The sequence below is a fragment of the Dunckerocampus dactyliophorus genome, chromosome 13 (assembly GCF_027744805.1).
Source record: "Dunckerocampus dactyliophorus isolate RoL2022-P2 chromosome 13, RoL_Ddac_1.1, whole genome shotgun sequence".
NCBI classification, from domain to species: domain Eukaryota; kingdom Metazoa; phylum Chordata; class Actinopteri; order Syngnathiformes; family Syngnathidae; genus Dunckerocampus; species Dunckerocampus dactyliophorus.
In genome coordinates, this window is record NC_072831.1 from 19085328 (window position 1) to 19108951 (window position 23624).

The 23624-nt window shown below is 40.8% G+C and overlaps 1 protein-coding gene across 2 annotated transcripts; it reads right to left on the reverse strand.

The window, feature by feature from the left end:
- Positions 1–214: 214 nt before the first annotated feature.
- si:dkey-16j16.4 (uncharacterized) lies at positions 215–22124 on the reverse strand. 2 transcript variants are annotated; one of them, XM_054796390.1, is made up of 6 exons: positions 21533–22124; positions 11893–11974; positions 11481–11713; positions 11199–11333; positions 4595–4648; positions 215–1339 (listed from the first exon to the last, which is right to left on the reverse strand). In XM_054796390.1, the coding sequence occupies exons 1-6, from the start codon at positions 21599–21601 to the stop codon at positions 1235–1237; spliced, it is 678 nt and encodes a 225-aa protein (XP_054652365.1). In that variant the 5' UTR covers positions 21602–22124; the 3' UTR covers positions 215–1234. The 2 variants fall into 2 exon arrangements, with proteins under 2 accessions (XP_054652365.1, XP_054652364.1); XM_054796389.1 differs by having other exon boundaries at positions 11199–11713; positions 21533–22122.
- Positions 22125–23624: the final 1500 nt, after the last annotated feature.

The window sequence follows — 23624 nt, forward strand, 5'->3', positions numbered from 1 at the left end:
TATATGTAAGTTTATTTAGCCTTTTTACAAAATTTAGAAATAAAAAAAAAGACCAAAGTGGCCCGCCGCATTTTCCAAATTGGTTTAAAAAGTGATCGCACAAGAGATATTTTTGTCCAAAAAATGAAGACAGGCCCTAACATCTTCACACTGAAAGAATATTTTTTTCTATTTTGGTATATTTTCCCAAATGAAATAAGAATCACTCTTGAACAAGAGGCCACAGGGCATTTATTGATCCATTTGGTGCAACAAGGGACGAAAACCTGTCACAATGTTACATTCACTTCAGCGAAATCGTAGTTACAGTGGTGACTGGTTTTCAAATCAAATGATGAGCTCAGGCCACTGGCTGAGAACCACCTCAGATTCCATTCGACACAACAGGAATGTTATTTAAAAGGCATCTCTAGAAAACCCTGGGCTGTTTTACATTTACCAGTGGTCCTCTTCTACCTAAAAAGTAATGAGGTACAATATTGAAATGTAAAATGGCACACTACAAGTAGGCTATGCATAACACAGCACCAATTACACTTTCCAAATGTGCAGCGAACTACTTGTTCTTCCTTCCTCCCAAATACCTCTTTCTGCAATACAGTGGAATTCATGCAAGGAAGAGGATACAAGTACTTGACTTTGACGGGAACTGACGGTGACATATTGATTGAGAAACACATCAAAAGGTCAACTAGGTATAACTACAGTCATACATGATAGCTCACCATGACCTGCATATTCAAAGAATAACACATCCAAAGAAGCTGTTTTACAGATGATGTTATCATCTAAACATGATTAAGATATTGGGTGACTCGGTTCACCATGTTTAGAAGAGGAATTTACCAAGAACCTTACATGATGTCCTGTAAATCACATTCAAGGAAGAAACCTTGCAACTATTTGATTGTCTGCCATGCAACATTCCCCTTGAAAGTGATCCAATCCAAAGCTAAATTCAGGTGGGTTTTTGTCCCTTTCACACCCCGTGTGCTACCATGGGCACAATCCTTTAATAACGGGACATAGTCAGGTGCAGCTATATGTACACAAACCTGAAATATCCTTCGAAATGTTAGGTTTAGGCCATATTATTCTCCAAGAGTAATAATCAAAGTGACATCGTTACAGGATGGGAATACCTGAGTGTGCAATAGTTGGATCAGTGGGTTTCATAACAGTCTTTCTTTTGGGGCGAAGGGAGAGCTTGAACTAGCAGTGTGACATTTCTTCATCAGCAGGGAGGATCCTCAGATAGGGGCACTGTGCTCAAAGACCGGAAGGCGAAGATGGAGGGGTCGTAGGTGTACCTAGGTGGAGGACGACTGCCAGTTAAAGTCTGAGGAAAGAGATGAGAAGCAAGTGTTAACAGCTGTGAGAATCAGTGTTTTGATTTTCGTGTTTAATGTCAACACATTTGCTAAGAAGGTACACTGAGATCTTTTCAGATGCAACACTAGTCAACACTTGTCAATAATCTCAACTATCAACACGCAAGACAGGTAACAACTTTAAAAACTAAACAAAATTAAATTAAAAAAATTCATTCACAAAAAGATTCTGATTGAATAATGCAGGTAAGATTATAATTTGGAAAGCTGCACAAACATTCGTGTAAGTGCAAAGGGCAGAAGAATGAACATCTGGACTAATGCAATCAGTGAATCTATAAACAGGGCACCTTCAGTATGTCTCCCATCGTTTATTATTGTGATGCATTGCTGCTGCGTGCAAGACCGAGGGATTCTTCCTGAGGTGTGATATAAGATTACAAGTGTTGCAGGAAGATGCCTTACTCCCCCCTCTCAGTGCTTTACAGTCATTGCAAATGGTCTATTTATAAACTGACAATGAAACTTGGAAATAATTCCGGACTGCGGACATACCAAGTTAGCAAGCTTGTTGTTGTGTGAAGCATGCCATCACCCACGTACCGATCAGACATCCTTAATGCAACACATTAAAACACGCATCTGCAATAGTGATTAGAACTGTGTCGTGCACAGCAATGTGCAGTGGAACAAGGGTACTTAAAAATACCTCCATTGGCAGAAGTACTAAGTATCCACCCCAAAGAGAAGTAGACTGTTCCACTATGATTATTTTCTATTCAAACTGCAGGTCCAGTGACATAAATGACACAGACTGATAGCAGGAAATGCTCTCCGTGGCTCTGTGAACCCCAGTCTAAAATTAGCCCTGGTCATTTTCCTACCGACAGGAAATGACTTTGCTGAATTTGGCAGCACTTCACCAGGACCGGTAGAGGGGGTAGGTTGTATGAGGTGGACTGAGAAAAATGAAGGCCTCAAGTGTATTCCGAAACATGTCCCATGAGACGGAGGGTCTAAATGTTTGCTACTGCCCAATCCCCCGAGATACGACATGATGCATCACTGCAGTGGGCTGGCACAGAGGTACTACTCTGGGTGAGTGGAAGGCCCTGTGAAATCAGCATATGCAAATTGGGATGGCTAAACAGTTCACACAAGGCTATAAGTACTGCTATGACTTCATCTTTAGGGATTCAACACCAACTCGGCCACTGACATGGCAACGACTCCACGGAAATATCCCTTCAGAACACTTACAGTATATATTCCCAACTTCTTTGCAATATTTCCCATATCAAACTTCACCCAACATCATTTCTCTCTGTGTCTGGAACAGGACGCTATCACTCTGGGCCCCTGCAACCTGAGAAACTCTCATCACCTCATCTCTTCTTCACCTCCACGGGGACAGGGAGGCCTCAGCACACAGTAGCCACAGTAGTTTCCCTCCTGTTTCCAAGTTACATAGCCCTCTCTCCCCACACGTTTCAAAATACACACGACCGTGGTTAACCTTTTCATACCCGGAAAATCTCCTGTGTTTAAAGCTGGGGGCTCAATCCAGATCCTGTGTCTCTTCTGGACGAGGGCCAGAAAAGTGAAGTAATAAAGGAAGGGAACTGCAACAGTACAAACGGTTGAAAAACTTAACACATGCCTGAAAATGTCTCATTTGTCCGTGTGTTCTCCCTTCAAGAAAATACATGAATGTGTGCCCACAGAGGTCACTGACGGAGAAAACAAGACTTCCAACTACACCAGTGAAAACAGAACAGTAAGAGATATTGTTATGTATTACCAGAGACAGTGAGCTACAATGGGAAATGTATTTACTTCATCATTATTATGATTATTATTATATTTAGTCGCTTATATCACAGGTCTTTCAGTAGCTCACAACATTTGCAGGTGGTGTTCTTTACTGACTTCACACATTTTGCAACCAGTGTAATGTGTTAGGTTGACCTTTTGTGTTCTGTATGTTACACGTGTACAGGACCCTTACTTCACACTGCCAACTACCTTTGTTTTGTCCTTTTCACTCAAATTACAAAGTGTCTGCAAACGCCCGATGGGGTGGCGTGTCGGGGCGCTATGTGATGCGTTGACGGCATTTTGTGATCATCAGGCTGTTTAATGAGGAGTACAGTATGGGCTTGAGAACCTAATGTGTGTCAACATGTATGCAGTGCTTCCTACCCAGCAGCATCTGTGTTTTCCTTTTCTCTTAACATTTTTTGTTTGCCTCAACATTAGACATTTCAGCAGCACTTGCCAAACTATAAATGGAATATGACTTCATCCCCTTGTAATACACCACAGGGGACTTGAAAAACCCTCTTCTTTTTCCTCCTCGGCTGTATGTCTCATCACCACTCCGTTTCTCCCGCTAGATGATGTTTTTGATACAGATTTGTCCAGACAGTGCATACTTCACGCTTCTGTATGTGGGACTAGAGATGCTGTTACAGTTGGTGCATGCGCGTGTGTACATAAACAAGTGTGTGATGAGGTTCCATTGACACTATCCCACACAAGGTGATAATGACGTCATTCCTCTCACCACACTGTGCATCCTTCTGGAGTGGCCCTTTCTGCGCCAAGTACCAGACGAACATCCCTTATGCACTACAATCTAAACCTCCCAAACCCCAAACGGTTACGATGCTTACTGCAGTGGGTGGATGATTAATAGCAGAGGTTCTGTTTGGAAGAATACTTCTCCGGAAGCTGACTATTTTGGTCAAATAGTTTTGTAAACACAAATGCATTTCACAAAGTAGATGTGACACTAATGACAGAAGTAGACGATTAAAGGTCGAGTGTGACTGAGGCACCAAACAAGACCAAAACAAAACATGAAAATGTCACATTTTTTGTGTACGGCTGCAAGACTGAGTACAGATTGGTTTTGTTTGCATGAGGAATCTATCACTGCTATCAAATCTGCAGATACGACTGCTGCTAGCAGGGCATGAGAACAAACACTGCTGCCAGATGCTGTCTCAGTATGCAGTTGGACTGACATCAAGGTGCTGGCGACAGGACAAGCTGGATTGTTGCAATCTTGCAACCTTATCACTGTGGTAATGGACACCCTAAGCTGGACCATGCAGTTGAGCATAAATCAAATGTCTTTTGTGCAAAGGTGCATGGATTACAATGAATAAAACAATGTATCTTAATGGCTGCCATCACATGTACCCTAATGCATAGTATAACAAGGCAGTTGTCACATCAACGTGAAGTGTTAAACTCACCCGCATCTTTATGGTCCGTGTTTTCCCTCCGCAGTTCTTTTTCAGCAGCATTTTCTGTGAGGAAAATGAAAGCTAAGTGAGAAATACAAAGGAGCATAAAATACACCTGCTATTCTATGTATGTAAAACTATTAAAGGGATAGTTTGGATTTTTTGTCATGAAGTTGTATGACATGCCCATCAGCAGTGTATCAACAGTGACTTACCCCCCACTTCGTCCCGTGAGCAGAGTTCTGGTCAGATTTTGGTAATGAGGAACATACAGTCATGGAAAAAACTATTAGACCACCCTTGTTTCTTCAGTTTATTGATCCACTTTAATGCCTGGTACAAGTAAAGGTACCTTTGTTTGGACAAATACGATGAACAAATATAGCTCATAAAACTCCCATGTTTTTTTTTGATAATAACCAAAATCACTTAATCATTTTTTCTATGACTATAGTTCTGGTTAGTTGGTGGGGCCACTTAAGTAAAAACTTTGGCAAAACAAAATGTGTTCAAAAAAGTAATACATTTGCATCACAAAAATACCTCCTTGAAAAAAATCAGACCTCACAATCACTCAGTGTTACTTTCTTTTCCGTCACAGTGTTTACATGCGCAGATGCGACGTTCGTCTCGCGTCGCAGGGGTCATCATTCGCTGTGGAACACATACACAACAATGGACGCGCAGTGATACGACGGGAGAAAAAGTAACGCTGAGCGATTGTGAGGTCTGATTTTTTTGAGGAGGCAAATGTGTTATTCTTTTGAATGCATATTGCTTTGAGAAGCCAAACTCTTTACTTAAGTGGCCCCACCAACTCAACTCATCCACAAAATCCGACCAGAACTCTGGTCACGGGACGAAGTGTGGGGTAAGTCACTGTTGATGCACTACACTGTTGATCGGATGACATACAACTTCATGTCAAAAAATCTGAACCATCACTTTAACACAGTGAAAGCACCCACCAAACAGTATTATGGTTCAGCAGCTTGCGTAGACATTGCGCACTAAACCCTAATAGGTAGCTGTAAGAGGCTTTTTTTGATTCTCACGTTGTATCATTTACAGAACAGGGAACTTTCAAAACTTGTATTGCCGCATAAAAAATGTTTCTATTACAGGAGTAACATCTGTCGTGACTAGAAATTAACACTGGCAGTCAATTAACATTGATTCAGTAGGATCAAGGAAGTGAAGCAAATCCAGCTGACTCACTAAACTAAACAGTCAGTCAATGAAGCTTATGCAATATCCTGTCTTGCACTTTCCTCCATACCCACACAACGCCACTATTCTCAAAAAACAGCAGGGAAGGAGAGACCACACAATTATCAAATTGTCTCCAGTCCAGGAGGTAGCTTCTAAGGGGGAAGGGGGCACAGGAAAGAATGGAAACACAAGGCTCCTGCTGTTATGTGGGAGAGAGCTAGTGTGCACTTGCCCGCACGCTCACCTACAGACAAACCTTATCTTGGCTAACATTGTCTGCGGGATATTTATATGTGAATGCAAATATGCTGTATAGACAAAGCAAAAATATGAGCGTAGGTATAAGCTCAACCAAAGTTGTTTTCATTTTGATTCAGAATTCATAAAGATGCCTAATGCTCCTAGCTGATAAACACTGTCAGAGAGCTACTCATCACAGGAGTTACATGTTGCTTATTATTGGTGTAGTTTACTGTGGTGTGCAACTGCACCGCATCAAGGAAACCTATTCTTAAATTAAAACCTCTCTGACAGGGTCAATCAAAACTGAGGATCCTGAAGACAGAATTCTGTTGTGTTCTTTGTTGCGGCTGTGAAATACAACACACACAGCCGCAGCCTTGGTGACAGTTTTCATTGTAATATTAACATGTAATGTTACCTGAACACTCTATGTAAAACATTGTCTTTTTTAAGCAAGTCATTGGATGGCATTATATAGTACATTACAATATCCGTGCTGTACATCCATGATGATAAAACTAGTCAAATAATCTGCCAAAAACATTTGCTCTTCCGTGAAAATCTGCCACATTTGTGCATTTGGACAGGGATTAACATGCAGGGATTATTAGACCCAAACAAGAAAAACAACTGTTGACCTTTTAAACCCAGGGGTAGGGAACCTATGGCCCAGGAGCTTGATGTGGCTCTTTTGATGACTGCATCTGGCTCTGCAATAGTGCTCCGGGTTACACACCGAAACTCGATTATGACTGGATAAGCCGTATCCTACCCGGGTCATTGAGAGGTCTACAAGTAGAATTCCCTCCTTTAACCAAATAGTCACCTAGCTAATTCTGCAGAGCCAACCCTTTTGACGAACAAAATGGCGAAAAGAAAGAAAGAGACGGAGTACAGTGCAAAACCAGCAGCACCAGAATTCACATTTTTGGTTAAAAAAAAAAAAAAAAAGTGTTTTATTGTGTAACTTTAATACAACAATGTTGATAAAACTAATAAATTCAAAGACTTATTATATTAAAATTGACGGTCTTGCTTAAAAATTCACGTATTTAGTTGTATTCAATGTTTTCAAAAATGTTTGTATGGCTCTCACGAATATACATTTTAAAATATGTGGCTTTCATGGCTCTCTTAGCCAAAAACGTTCCCGACCCCTGCTCGGGTTAAAATTTAACCTGTTGCATTGGTGATGCCTGGTATGTCATAATACATCTATAGCTGAAAATTATATATATACACTCCTGATCCAAATTTGAAGACCAGTGGAAAAATTGCAAGAATTTACATTTTGCACTGTTGGATCTTAAGGAGGATCCAAGTAGAGCTTCAAAATGCAAAAAGCTGAAACGTGAAAACCAAACATTTTTGAATAAGCAAACAAGCATTTAAGTGAAATAGGCTGCTCATCAGCTGATCACAAGTTTTAAACCACAGCTAAAAAGAACACGAAACCCCCCTATAATACAAATAAAATGTTGAAAAAAGAACTCAGTGATGAGTAGCTGCGCCATTTTTGTTAATCACCTCAAAAATGCATTGGGGCATGCTTGATGCCAGTGTTTCCAGGAGGCTAGTGGCAATTTTGCTCCAGGTGGTGAAGATGGCTTCATGGAGGGCATCCACTGGAAATTTTTGTAAACTTTCCTTGCCATCCAACCTCAAATGTTGTCAATTGGATTTAGATCAGGGGAACACGCAGGATGATCCAAAAGAGTGAGGTTATTCCTCTGGAAGAAGTCCTTGCATTGGGAACTACAGCTATCCTGTTGAAAAACCCAGTCATTACCACACAGACGGGGGCCTTCAGTCATGAGGGATGCCCCCTGCAACATCTGCACATAGCCAGCTGCTTGACACCCCTGCACAACCTGAAGCTCCATTCAGTGAAGGAAAAAGCACGCCAGATCATGGTGGCGCCCCCGCCACTCTGTCGTGTGGAAAACATCTCAGGTGGGATCTCCTTGTTATGTCATAACTTTGGAAGCCAGCAGGATGGTCAAGATTACATTTTTTCTCATCAGAGAATACAATTATCTGCCACCTTTCAATGTCCCATGTTTGGTGCTCTCGTGGAAACCCCAAACGGGCAATTTTGTGGCATTGAAGGAAACAAGACCTTCAAAGACGTTTTTTCTTCTTAAAACCTTTCTGTCGCAGATGCCGTCTGCTGGTGATTGGACTGCACTTTTGACGGACAGCCAATCGGATCTTCTGGGTCAGGGCCGGTGACATTTTGGGTCTACCACTTGACTTTTTTGTTCCATGACCCTCAGGATCTTTAAAGAAGTTTCAAATGATTGTCTTACTGCGTCCAACCTCGGCAGCAATTTCACGCTACACGAGGCCTTGTTTATGCAGCTCAACAATCCCACCGCGTTAAAAAAAGGAAATCTTTTTTGCCTTTGCCATCAAGTGATCATGACAGTGTAAATACCTGACAGAAAATGACATTTAATCCACATTTTTGCCAATATTTTGGCTTTCAAAGGCTGTGGTCTTAAACTTTTGATCAGCTGATCAACAGGCTATTTCACTTTAACGCTTGTTTGGAATAAATTGCTTACTACAAACATTATCACCCTCCCATTTTTTGTTTTTGCATTTTGAAGCTCTACTTTCTATCTACCTACTATCAAACAGTGCAAAATGTAAATTCTTACAAATTGTTCAACTGGTCTTCAAATTTTGATCAGGACTGTACATGCATGTTCAACTGGGTCGCTGGGTTATGCAAAACTGACAATTTTGTGGCCCTTGACAACTCTTGAAAAAAACAGTGTTCAGTTTTGACAGGATTCAACCAAAAAGTACTGTATAAAATCATTCATTTGGGAGAATATTGTGAAATCAGTGGTACCGTTTGATTCTCCATGAGTTGTGCACTACCCATCCAAAGACTAAACTGATTACTGCACAACCAATTCCCCTAATTCTGACCATCAAATAACTTTTGCCAAAGAACCCCTGTTTTGCACATTAATTAATCGTCGAAGGAAAATGGTAAGTAAGTGTCCAGTTTAAGGGTTAATGGGAGACTGGGGATCTGTCTGTAAGCTACCTCTGGAGGCCCCCTATTGTATTCCCTGCAGCACCTCCCATTCCACTTGACTGAGTGTGCACACACACTTGCAGACAGACACACAGCCAAACAACAAACTTACAGACATGAGGATGCACACATGGAGACACAAAGAGACAGGGAGGATGATAGACACATAACCCAGCATGACACACACACTTCCTTTTTTCCCCTCTTTGCCCCACTCCTTGCAGCACCCTGTCTCGTCGTCTGTTCTTTCGCTCAAAAACCTCATCGACATATGGAGCCCTAAAACCTGCAGTTTCTCTTTTTGCAAACACACATACACCCCCCCTTCCCATTCATCACACGGGCCAAAAATTTGACTGGATTGTCATTAGTAAACCAGCTTCAGCATGACTCATTAGTGAATGCTGTTTTTCTGTTGTGTATTTAATCCTATCCTTCTGCCTCCACCCCTCTATCGTTTCCCTTGCTTGCCAGCCTTTGTGAGAAACCAGGACGGACATCTGCCGTCCCTGTCTGCCTCTCCTTCATCCCTCTCCACCCAGACCACCGTGGTGGAAGGCGTCCGGCTATGGAAAGGGAGGACATTGTTTGCTTGTGTGAGCGTGCACATTTGTGTCACCATGTGTGTGCAGAGAGTAGCTGGGTTGACTGGAGAGAAATCTTTGTGTTGAGTATTTACATTGTTCAAGGACTGATATACTTTTCCATGCTGTTACGTCACAATATCCAGTGACTATATAAAATAATGACACAATAGGACGGATTAGTATTAATACACAACCACTATGGACACAAAATCGGTATGTTAGTTATTTCTAAAACAGAAGACAAACTAAAACTATATCTTGTGCTCTTTGCTGTGGAGTTGTTGATGGGCATGTACATGCAAACACAACACTAATGTATTTGACTGAATGAACTCACAAGTTCAGATTGTGCCTTTTAACTCTTAGTCATTTGTTTGGTTCGTTGTCCCACTATGGCTTAGGCAACAGGTGTTTGCTCCCGATGCAGACAATTACATCACAAAAAAAAGCAAAAAGGGATTTGTGGCTTCTTGTAGCTGCAACCTTTCATTTGTTCAAGTTGCTAAAAGACTGACTGATTTTGTAAGTACACTCTTACAAAGTTAAGAACAGTCCAGAACGTTTATGCTAGGTTTATTGGAACCAAAAGAGAATGTAAAACACAATCCAGAAAAAGACACAAAATGAAGGATGCCTTCATGGGGTATGGATGAAGAAGGCACATGTATACGCCTGCCCAAAGTTTGCCAATGGACATCTGAATGATTCAGACAAAGCTTGGGAGAATGTGATGTGGCCAGATGAGATCAAAATTGATCATGCCAAAAAGCAGCAAGAGCTGCTGATGAACAGGGCCATGTACTGTAGAATCTTGGATGAGAGCCTCCATCCAGAACACTAAAGATGGGTCATGGATGGCTCTTCCAGCATGTCAATGACCCAAAAACCCCAAACCTGTTTACGACTTTGTAAATACCGTTTTTTACATTATTAAAGCCCCGTATACATGAAATAACACCCCGATAGTCCATTTTACACTCCTATTATTCTTTGTTGACATCACATTGCGCAGGCTATGGTATCACTGCAGGGACATAAGGCCATAAGCCACTTTATCAAACTTAACAGCATTGCAAACATCCATTACATTTAAAGTGTGATTGAAAGAGTATATTGTGTATGTCGTTCAGGACAAATGAGATATTACATTTCGTAAGACCTGTAGTAATTGTTCCCAAAATATTAGATTTTTTCTTCTAGGACATTAAAGTCAAGACCATGGACAGAATAGCAAAGATAGCACTTACCGATGCTAATTCCGCCAAGTTGCAAGGTCCAGCTCATTTAGGTAAGCTTTCTAGTGGGATCAAAGGATCTCAAAATATCAACTCAAAAATCCCACGGTTTACCTGAGCCAAACCGTACTTTGGTGAACTGAACTTAAGTGTACTACTGCACTGTTCAATTAGTTTTGATGTCATCCCACTTGAATGACCAAAGGCTGATATAAATAAAAATAAATAAATAAAATATAATCAAGTAGTTTTGACATTCAAAGAAAATGAAAAAGACTACAAACCTGTTGCATCTTCTCTAAATCAAGACTTGGCCTCCCCAACTCCCCACCATAGCTGTGCCGGTATCTTCTGTAAGGTGCTGACTGGTCAAAGTGGGTCAAGATGATTGGTCGAGTGACTGGCTGGACCACCTGGAGCTGAAAGCGCAAGGGAGGTGGCTTGAGGCTACATGGAGGACTGGAGCTGAAGAGCACCGGGCTGGAGGATGTGGCCAGACAAGCACCAGGCTCGACCACCGGCTTGGTAGTGGCAGTGGGCGACCCACAACCACACAGGTCCCGCACCTCCTCGTCGCTGGACGCACTGCTGTGGTGATCACTGTGGCGCTGAGGAAGTGAAGACACCCACTTCCTGTTGTCCCCATAACTGATTCGCTCCAGTTCTTCTTCTGACGAGTGTCGATCCAGATTGGCATCAAGGAGGAGGCGGAGGCGTCGTAAACGAGCTGGAGAGACGGGACCCTGGTTGTGCTGCTGGCTGGTAGCCAAGGGGGTGAGGGCACAATTTCTCCGTCTCTCTGTTGGAAAAAGAACATGTTTGATAAAAATATATGAATAAAAATATATATATTTTTTTTTTTTTACATACATTCTTATCAATGCATACAGATTTGATGTGCAACAATCTAGGGCATAAACCAATCAGCTACGCTGTATGTGGTGAACCAAAATAATTTTGTTTGCTGAGGCGGCATACCTCTATCAATTTGTGCAAGCTCCTGGTTCTCTCCTTCTGAATCATCACTCTCCCCACCCTCACCACTGCCATGGTAAGAAAACTGGGGAAAGAAAAGGGTTTCAGTCTGTGCTATAAAAAAAAGCAGGATGATAAAACCTGGAGTGAAATATTACATTCGTATGGTAGGCATACAAGTATTTTGACTGACAATGATCTCCCCAAAATGCCTGCTTTTGTCCCGCCAGATGTTTACAGTTTAGAAGGATATCAATCAAAAAGGCCCACTTCCATCATTGACATGAGAAGCTCAAATCCTTGTTCATGAACGTTATCATATATACAGACTCGGAGACCACAACAGAAATAAAGTAAGGTGTCATACTTACAACATGTACTTCAGCAAGTAACCGCAAGTAGAAAAAAAAAAGTACCATAAATTCCAGTGAAAAAGCAGTTTCTTTTTTCTTAAACTTGAACCCTGCGCCTTATACAGCAGCGTGGCTAATTTATGGTTAAATTCTAATCTTTTGACATCTCCTTTACTTCAGAAGTACTACTAATTGTTTAAATACTGTGCCTCTCCCGCTATCAGTGCACTGACACCAAGTTTGTCGACCCGCTGTAATTCGGTGTAGGTCAGTATACAGTATATACCAGTATAACAATAGAACAGTCTGACTCACGGTGTCATCTTTCAGAGAACACTTTAATAACAGCACTAAATTCATCACACAGCAACTTAATACCCAAAAGGTGTATATACAAATATACAAACATGTCCCATAAGGCACTGCATTGAGCAACGCATTCATTGGGGCGCTCCAATGACATCAGCTTCTCTCTGGGTTTCGTCTTCCTGCCGCTATTTCCACGTTTTTTTTTACATTCCCACGACCCATAGACATATGAATGAATGAATTGTGCACAGGAATACAGTGTTTTCCACAACATCTGCAAATAATGCTCTCAAAACTATGTAATAATGGCCATATGCATTCTATGGACCAAATACTATCAAAGGTAATTGTAAAGTTTTACCAGTGACCAGTGGCGGAGCCAGAAATTTTTTATTGAGGTGACCAAGGTGAGACCATTACTCACATAGGGGTGGCAATAAGTTGATACCTGAATTGTCTAGATGGCCAGTGGGGAGGTTAGGCTGAACTATCAATCTGGCAATGTCCATGAGTAGGTCTCAAACATGTACGTCAACTGTCTAACCAATCATATGGGTCTCTGCTTCACACTTTCACATCTTCACTTCCTTGTTTACACTGACAGAGATGCCAACATGTGTTCTCTCATTTAACAAAACAAATCATCACTAATCAACAGCTAATCAACAGTTGCCCAATGTTCTCCATGAAAGCAGGGGTAAACCAAGTGCAATGTGTGTGCGGGTTCGATCCTCCGTCCTCCCGTGATCATGTCAAAGTATCCTTGGGCAAGATACTGAACCCCCAGTTGCTCCTGATCCTGCGTCATCAGTAGGTAAATGTGCTAAAAGTGTCAGAGTGCCTTGGAGGTGGGGAAAAGCGCCATAAGTGAAAGACCACTTACCATTTAATATAAACAAAAGTCAACGATTGACAAGCACTTTTCAACCACAAAACATACACTCCAATTCATGGACAGCAGACAATAAGGGAGGCTGTTTCTCATAGAGCGCAGTAAGCCTACATATTCTGGGCAAATAAAATAACCATTCTTAACATTTGTGTTCAAATCCAACACCACAATTCATCACTTCTGATTGTGTTTGTTTTACAAACTATACATGCATTTGTGTGAATTTGAAAACAAAACCGAAACCACAAAATGCCTCAATTTATGCCTCAAATAATTCAAGTTGCACTTGTGTAATATTAGATCAAGCATATTCAATGCCAGCACATGGAACATACTGTAGTCAACTGTCGCACCACTGGCTTATGTATTGCACCTGGAATGCAATGTGTTACTAAACAACAGAAGAGTGTCTCCAGGTTCTGGCTTCTAAATACTATTGTTAGTCATGACTCCCACTAGATACAGGCTGGGCTGCACGCATCCACACGTCGTCATTCAAGGCGGTGCTAATGTACACACCCTTGGCTTGTAGAGGTGCCCTGCATGTCTGGATCTCTGCTCCCACGGCTGATGATATCAATAGTGACTTAAATAAAAGATTACCTTAAACATTTATGACAGAGAAAATGAATTCATCATATTTTAGTACAGTTAAAATGGTTCAAAACATACACATTCTTGGTTTATTTTAGTCTAGGCTAGTATGTTCACACACAGCCTATCCCAGCAGACAAGGATGTCTCCAGCAGTAGCAACAATGCAGATACCCTACAGTCTCAAAGTTAAGTAATGCGCTCACAATCAGTAATTACCACTTTGAGGCCTTGCTTAGCAGCTGCCATCTGCGCTTGTGTGTGTGTATGCTTACACACACACGCTCTGCAGCATACAACGCACCCTTCCACACTCTACAACACACACACACGCCCCTTTTCTTTCGGAATCACTCAATAAAAAAGGAAAAGGCAGAACAGGGTGCCATCAAAGCCCAATTCAGTGTGAAGTCTACAGTACAACTTTACAAGGTTGTGAAATGAAACTCAAAATAATAGTTCGGTCATACTTTTTTGCATTTCTTTTGTCAACATATGCATTGAGAGCAAATCTATGTTTCAAAATGTACATTTCTAAGGCAGGTTTTTTGTACAGAATTGACATCATGTTACTGTGTGAGTGCAGCTAATTTCCTTTTACAACTCAAAACTACTTTATCATGCAGTATTCAAAGAGCATTGAAGGAATACTCAAAATATGTCAAACCCGGGTAGGCTCCAGCTAATGTAAGACCCTGAACAGGTTAAGGCAGTGGTTCTCAATTATTTTCTGTCATGCCTCCCCAGCGGACAGACACTTTTTTCATGCCCCCCAATTTGCAGTACAATTAAGAACCTGATCAGATCGTGACATCAGGCGAAAGTACGAAGAAAGTATTGGACACCGTTTCCTCTGTTTATTCAGTGTTTGCAGTACATATTCACATGACAATGGCTTCAAATCACTGTACTCTGTGCCTCATGACCCTCGAAGTAGCTGCTGCACTGTTGCTGGTACGCCTGTGAATACTCATTCGCTGGTAACTCTTTCAGGAGAATCACCCATTTGCGTTTGCTTGTTTGTTATTCCTCACGACACTCACTTGCAGCAGTATGCGTGTACCCTAGCTAGCACCAACAACCACGCATGCACATGGCAATTTATTGAGGCCGGCAAAATTATCATGTTAATTTTTATTTATTATGTGATTATTATGCTGCTCCATTGTGATGCAGAAGAAGATGAATTGAGTGGTTTTAGTTCCCAGGAGGAGAACGGCGATTAATTACTTTTCTGGTGGGAGACTGGCACTGTTTAACTTGCCATGCTACACGCACCGTTCTGTTTACTTAATCAAAAGTTTAAAAATGCTCTGTGTGACATCATTCTGTGTACTAAATATCTTATGTTACGACATGGATAACTGCGACTTATAGACAGGTGTGGTACAAATATTTTTTCTCTTTAAATTTAGTGGGCAAGACTTTGTGCGCTCAATAGTCTGGAAATTACGTTATTTTTAAGTCGTCAGACTAAAGACAAGTCAGGAGTGTTATTATTGTCAGATCGAGTCCAGAGTCATTAAAACTGTGACATGAGTCCACACCTTTTGTAATTATCGCCAAAAAATAATTCATGTAAATAAGCCATTCTCATTTGCAACTACCCATGTTGCTCACTTGGTAGATCAGAACAGAAAACGTTGCTTCCATCTCAGACTATATGCAGTATTTATAGTCTCCGACCCCCCCCAAAAAAACACTGACCAAAAAAAACATGCAAGGAAAACGTCATATTCCCTGATGCCTGACATAAAGCAGATTGCTACCTTGTGTGACTTTGCCGCTTCACTGACTCATAACCGTTTCATTTTAGTGACACAATGTACATGAAAACCAAACCAATTAATAAATAAAATATGTACTTTGTAAAGCAAACACTGCGCACTATTTGAAGAGGTTTAAGAACATTGAGGTCGTAGGTTTCGCCAATCATTTAGAAACGTAGTATCATATTTCCTAGGGGTGTAACGGTACACTAAAATGGAACTTCGGTTCGGTTCAGTTTCTTTAAGTGATCGGTTCGGTTAATTTTCGGTACAAAAAGGGCAGGAAAAAATGACTCAGAATGCTTTTATTTAAAAAAAAAAAAGAAAGAAAGAAAAAAACAGAATTTTTTTAAAATAAATAAAAGCGACCCATTTGGGTGATATAAACATTAATAAATTAGACTTTAAGTTTTTTTAAATAGAAAAATAATAGTAAAATAAATAAACAATTGTATCTAAACAATCTCGTGGCTATAAAAACTCCAATAGCATGTGTTACTGCTTTGGCCCGGTCAGAGTTGCTTGCTCGAGGTTGTTTATATGCTGAAGTTATCCGTGTTTGCACTAAGCTGGTTTTCTTTCTTTTAGATGTAGCATTCACTGCCAGGTGATGTCGCTTTAAGTGAGCTAACATGTTCAACGTGTTTCCTGCAGCATACCCGATATCCATGGAACAATGTCGACAAACAAATTTGGTTTTATCCACTTGCCTTTGTCCATCCGTAATTTTAACAGGGAAGCCAAAGTGTTCCCAAACAGGAAACCGTAGTGAGATGGGAGGGTATTCCAGCTCAGGCTTCTCGCTTGCATTTGCCATGATGCCATTTGTCACGCCTGTGAGCTACTAGCGTTGGTCCCCCTCAGTAAGTAGTGTCCGACACTCAGAAGCATCCGTGCGTGAACTCGCCCACAGGACTTTAGTTCCGCGTGAAGCGCTTACATCACTCTAGTAATAAATTAAATGAGAAAAATAGCGTAAATTATAACCGAAACGGTACGCAAGTGGACCAAACCAAACATGCAGAACCGAAACGGTTCAATACATCCATGTGAGCCGTTACACCCCTAATATTTACACTTTTTTTTTTTAATTTTTTACAATTTCAAACTTAGCATGTTTTCTTTAATTTATATTAAAGTTCATGTTATTCAGTGTCTAGCACAGTAAGTGATGACAGAGCTGAGCACTATGCACTAATGAGACCGTATGAATATAGCATAAAACTGCTTTTGTGCATACATGCTGCAACAGACGAGTTGTATATCAAGAAGAGTTGAATGAAATCCTTGTCAGTCCCCTGCATCGCTGAGCAGCTTGCTAAGCTGGATCAATGGCAATGTCACAGTGTACATACACACACGCACGCACACACACATCAGCTTTGCTCTGCCACACTGACATGAACACTGTCACCCTCCATTCCCCCTCTCATGAAAGTGCACCAACCCAGAATCAGAGACGGGTGATTGTCTTTGCCTCACACTCTTGTGAGTCTTACCCATAGGGTATAGTACAATTAGTCATGATTAGTGTAAGCTCCTGGGAATAGTACTGTAACACGGCCTAAGTGACCTTGAGTCCTTGTCTTGCAATGGTCAAAACCACAATCACTGTAGTTAACTTTCACTTTAAAATATCATACAGGTAACCTATGAAAAAGAACAGCAAAGCAGAGTATTTCAGGGCATTTTCAACCTTAAACAAACCAGGAGTTCTGTTGCGATTAAATGAGAATGAATGTTATCAATATAACAGTATAAAGCAGACAGAAGCAGGTCACATTGCTCGGCATCTCACTTTCAAAGACGGTACTCCCTCGTTTGATTTTCTTTATATGGATTCATTTAATGTTGGAACTAGAATCAGTACACATGACATCAACCATGTTGTTATCCCGCAAATGAACTTAAAAGGCTGTGATTTGACTGACCATATGTATACATAGCTGCACATGGAATGCAAGTTTCCTCTTTTTTTTTCCCCATAAACCTGAAAATAACCCATCATAGGAAACTGAACATCAACTGAACAACATGTTTTCCTAGCTGATTTTTGTCTGTGGATTCTTAAGTGAGGAATTCTCTGCTTGGAATTAGACTGCTAACATTTAAAAAAAAAAAACTCTCCTGTGGTCTAAACTGGGGGTGTAATGTTTGAGAGGCATAGATTTGTGTTTAAAAGAAGGTTGGACAAAATCTGTATTATGGGTAATCCACCATTTCCGGGGCTTGACCCACACTAAGGACTAAAAGTCAACCTCATCGACACAAAATTTTATCCTGCTCAGTCTCCCAATCCTTCAAAACAGACCAGTGTTTGAGATTTAGTGGGGATAAAGGATGGGAATGTACTATAATAAGAATCATTTTACAAGTGCAGAAGTTGTGTTACAATTCCTGCTTGATTAATACAGTATAGACTGAGCCCTTCATATCTACATACCTTGTATAGTAAAAGTCCCATTGAGCCTTTTAGCTGCGGTGCCATGATTTTACAGCAACTCTAAAGAGACACTCGTTTGTCTTATTTTGAGGCAGCAGCTTGAATGTGGCATGTGGACTACAACGGTTTTCTGAGAACCAACATCTTTACAAATATAGGGTGGGCCAAAAGTAGGGTTAAAGTTACTTCATTGTTAAGGTGAAACAGACAATGAAGCTAGTATAGGATAAGGGTACGTTTACACGACAACTTAGTAGAGAAAGGTCTTTGCTTATGTTGCAGTCGCACAAGACAGTTGTCAATATGTTTCCCCATGCTTGCAAAAAGATGTCAAATGCTGCAATATGCATGTAGGGCCAGTTGTTTAGGATTTCACTATACGTACGCACCCATTTTTAAAACCCCTCAGTGTACAATCGTTCCTCGCCACTTCACGGCTCAAATTTCATGGCTTCACTGTATCCCGGTTTGTCAAAAATAAATTATGCTGTTTATGGTTGAATATCATTAGTCAAGAATTATGCATATTGAAGAAAGTCTACATATTTTTTGCCTAAATTAAGCATTTTCAAGCACGAAAATAGCTAAATGAATTGAAATTCAAAGATGGTGTGAATGATATGTAGTATTCTACGCTTGACACTAGGCATCTGTGATTTTTACTGTTATGCTCAGTGAGACACACAAATGCCAGACTTAGTCAGAGGTAACAGGCTTGTATTATCTAACAGCAGACACAGTATCCAAATAAAATCCATCAATCCATCTTCTATGACGCTTATCCTCACTAGCGTCGCAGGTATGCTGGAGCCGATCCCAGCTGACTTTGGGCGACAGGCGGGGTACACCCTGGACTGGTCGCCTGCCAATGGCAGGGTACATATAGACAAACAACCATTCACACTCACATTCATACCTATGGACAATTTAGAGTCGCCAATTAACCTAACATGCATGTTTTTGGAATGTGGGAGGAAATCAGAGTACCCAGAGAAAACCCACGCACGAGGAGAACATGCAAACTCCAAACAGAAATGCACAAAGGAGATTCGAACCCATATCATCCAAATCTCCTGACTGTGTGGCCAATATACTAACCACTAGGCCTTCCAATAAAATCCAAATAAAATCATCACTAATATAAAGCCCTAATAAAAACACGGGCTGCTGTTGTGGTCGTAACCTATGCCAAGCTAAAACTCGACCCGTGTCACTTCCGTCACTTCCTGTCTGCCTAGCACTCAGCTCCCCCAGGGAACACATTTATAGCAACACACAAATTACTTATTTACTCATATTATGTCTACTATATTTGGTAATATAGTGTAAAGGTGAGTATATGAGTTCATGTTTGGAGGGCTCCAATAATGTTAAAACCTGTATTTAGAAGGTCGTAAACAGGTTTCTATGTTCCAACTACCAAAATATTATCTTTATAATTTTTTGCTTTATAAATGCAATTATCACGGTCGGGGTCTGGAACCAATTAACCGCGATAAATGAGGGATTACTGTACATGTAATAGGTGAAGACTTTTGATAAATGATGCAACACCAAGGCACAGTAGCAGCGTCGTAAATGGTCACTTTATAGGACAAGCATTCAAAGCACAAATGCTACTACAGCATCAGCATTTATATTTTGGCTATGACTACTCATACATGGTCAGACTGACACAGTAACAATGTCATGTTCATAAACTGAGACCCATTTTCCAATGTTAACATTTTCATGCTTTACAACACTGTTGTCATGTATACGAGCAGCCAAAATGACCGTTTCATCAATTTTCACTTAAAAACAGTCTTGTGTGAACAGGCCCTACAAAAAGACAAACACTGGCGTAGTCCTGTTGTTTTCTGCAGGAACCAACCGAAACGCAGTGACCCATTCCTTAATCTTAAACTTGGCTCATGCTTCTGATTTGTCTCGCGAAGCTTTCTAATGTTGTTCTGTGCCGGGGTTGAGAGCGCATCGTGCAATCCTCTGCTGAAACGCCATTGGCGGTGCTTTCCAGGTCGGTCAACTTGGTGAGCAATCATGACACTTGTCGCCTCTTTAGCTTGTTGCTGCAACGTGAGTTTTGCTTTATTTGTGAGGTGCATATCACACAATGCCAGACGGTTTGGAGATGGAGGGCTGAGTCGGTGTCAAATGCACAGTCACCTCGACACAGAAGGATAAACCAACCTTTAGCCAGTACATAGATGTGTGTAGATGTTACAAATTACCTATTGCCCCCGTGGTTCACTGCTTACAGGTTTTACACACAAAAATGTTAACTTAGTGATGCAAGTTAACCGCAAACGAAGAAGCTTATGTCAATGAACAACTAACATAACCAAACCTCACAGTACATATGGGCTTTTGGTTGAGGCGGCAGTAACTTTCTGCATCAATTGGTTACTTTCTACAACCTCCCCCTTTAAAAGGCCGTAACAGAATAAATCTAGTTTATTACAAAATGTGTCATGTGCACAACGGTGGTGAAATTACTCTGGGGGGGGGGGGGATTGCTGAAAGCTGCCACACTGCTGAGAAGTTGAGGGAGTGCAGACACACGAACGGTCAGGAAGAACGCTTACATCCAAGCGGAGCAACAAACACAAACATAACTTGACAATGGAGATGGCACACTTTGCGCTGGATCCTCAGCCAGGCCTTTGAACGGGAGCCCTTTGGAACAAAATGGCTGCCATGCGACTGTATAGTTGGTCGACTCACAATAGTGTTGTGAATGGGCCAAGTTAGTGACCCATGCGGGACACAATCCACCCTTTTACTCACCGAAAAGAGGCATTATGCAGCATGTTACAATTGAGGAGTACTTCCATGGGTTGTGTTGCGTAAAATTGCAGGGTGAAGTCTGTAGATGTCGGGGCAATTATAGCTCACAACAATAATGTTACAGTGAAAAGTGTGTCATTTTGAAAACACACGCAATCACCTTTCGAGTTGCAATTACTTGTCCAGACACACAGGTACTGTAAATTCTTTTAGATTTGAAACCTAAGGTTATTTTATACATGTTATACTATTACACAAGTAGTAGCTGAAGGGTAACTATGGGCTCACTATCATTCCCACACCTGCACAACATCAGTTGATTTACTTTTTCAAAAGCTGAACAATGGTTCAATGACTGTGTGTTGACTGATGTGTTTGTATGGTGTGCTCTAGTAAACATCTGGCAAAAGACCCCTGAATAGCAGAAAACGCTAAACATTTTCAACACAGCTGCTTTCAGTATTGTAAAATGAATATGATAACTTGTGCAAACTTACCTTTAGTTGAAAAGGGTGTATCTCATTGAGTGAGTGTCTTCTTAGCTTCTTGGTCAGGGTCTTTAGCATGTTGACTTGACTAGCTTATGGCTTATCCCCTTACAAATACGTTTTAATTGCTGGCTCTGTTACGGCGTTTACAGCTAACATGAACGACTTTGCTCGTTTACAATAAGGCACACTGAACTTTTTTTTTTTTTTAAATTGACAGCCACAAAAACAACGTCGTCAGCTGCTCGAGATTCTCGACTGCAAGTAAGAGAACGCCGAAAAGAAAATTACACGCCAAAATGGTTAAACTGCGTAGTCGTGGCTCATATTCAACGGATGTGCGTAGCAAACTTGTTATTTTCGAGTACATTTAAGTCAGCGTTGTTATTGGAGTGTTTTTCTTCTCGTCGGGCGGCACTGAGAGATTACTTACTCACCGTGGCCCCGACTAAACTCCAGAACTTATTTGCAATGGTTTCGGGGGGAGGAAGAAAAATCTAAACAATATCAACTTGTTCGCATACACACACGCACACACTCACACACACGCACACAACTAAATGCGAACCAGCTGCACTAGCCTTCAGAGTGCAGCCTCGGCTTGAGCGTCTCCTTCCCTGATTGGCCCTTCTATTGCGTTACGTCATCTTTCACCGTCAAGGAGGAGGCGCGTTAGAGTCACGTTATCCAGTCTGTTTACTTCCCACCCTCATAGCAGAATCATTGTTGATATACACGAAATGAAACATTTTTAATCAGGGGTGTCCAAACCTTTTCCCATAAGGGCCGCATGCTGAAAAGTCAAAGGATGCAGGGGGCTACCTTGATATTTTCATGTTGTTTTTTTAAAGGGTTAAAAAAAATTAAGAAAAACTTCGTTTTATTAATAATTTCTATCAACATTTAAGCTTTTTGTTTTTACACTATGCCTTTTTGGTACTATATATATATTATAAATATATATATATATATTTTCTTGGTTTATTTTATTTCTACAATGTGCTTCAGACCACAGTTGGCCCCCGGGATGCACTTTGGGCACCGCTGTATTCAATTATGCCTGATCCTAATTTTAATCTTATGAAATTCAAGTCATTGTAACTTCACCTACTTCAGTGTTGTTAGAAGGCTGTGAAGGTTACTTAGAAAAGCAAATACTGTACTAGGACAAGTACTTTAATGTCAAGTTTGTTATGTGGTTAATGTACTGTGTACACCAGGGCATACTTCCAATTAAACGTACATAAATACTGCTATATAAAATGGAAATGTTTATTCAGCTTAGACTGTAAAACATGTTAAAAGGTGAATGATGGCCATCTGTCAATCTGACATGCATGTTGATATTTGACAAATAAATACAATAAACCGCCATCCGTGGTTTAAGTACTAAGGGTAATCATTCTGCATACACTCCTACCCCTGCTGGATGTAAGGCTGAAAGTCCACTACTAGTGTTTCCACATCACACTCATGCAAGTGGGGCCACTGTAGGATAGTATACAGTATCATACTCACCTCTTACCACAATATTATCAAATTATCTTTCTTCACTACCACAAAATAAATGTGTTCATGGCAAAACAACCACATAGAAATACCACATACTGTCGATATAAAGGTATTGTTAGAGTTAATAGTGGCGTAGGCATCCTTTAGTTCAAGCCTGGCACAGAAAGAGACAAGAGCGTGCCTAGTACAATTCAAATGATGTTAGCAAATGATACATGTGTATCATACATGCATCCCACTTCCTTACTTATTATCTGTCCATGCATGAATAATTTATAGACTATTGCATAGTGAACAGCTTGCTATGCCTTTAAATGATTTTGGCTTACTTGTTTGTAAGTGAGAGGCTTTCCCACTTAACACCTCCGGTCACTGACCTGGTAAACTTTCCAAGGAATCTGTGATTTGAATCCAGTGTCGAGGTAATTGCAAATCCAATTTACTGCTGAATATAGCCTGTCAATATGGTCTAAGGCTGCCAAACTTCATTTTCCCTTTTCTTATTTTAATCCTAATTATTCCAAAATAAAGTATGCATTCGAACGGTCAATGTGTTTGTGTCTTTGCTTGTCAAGTCAATAATAGGACA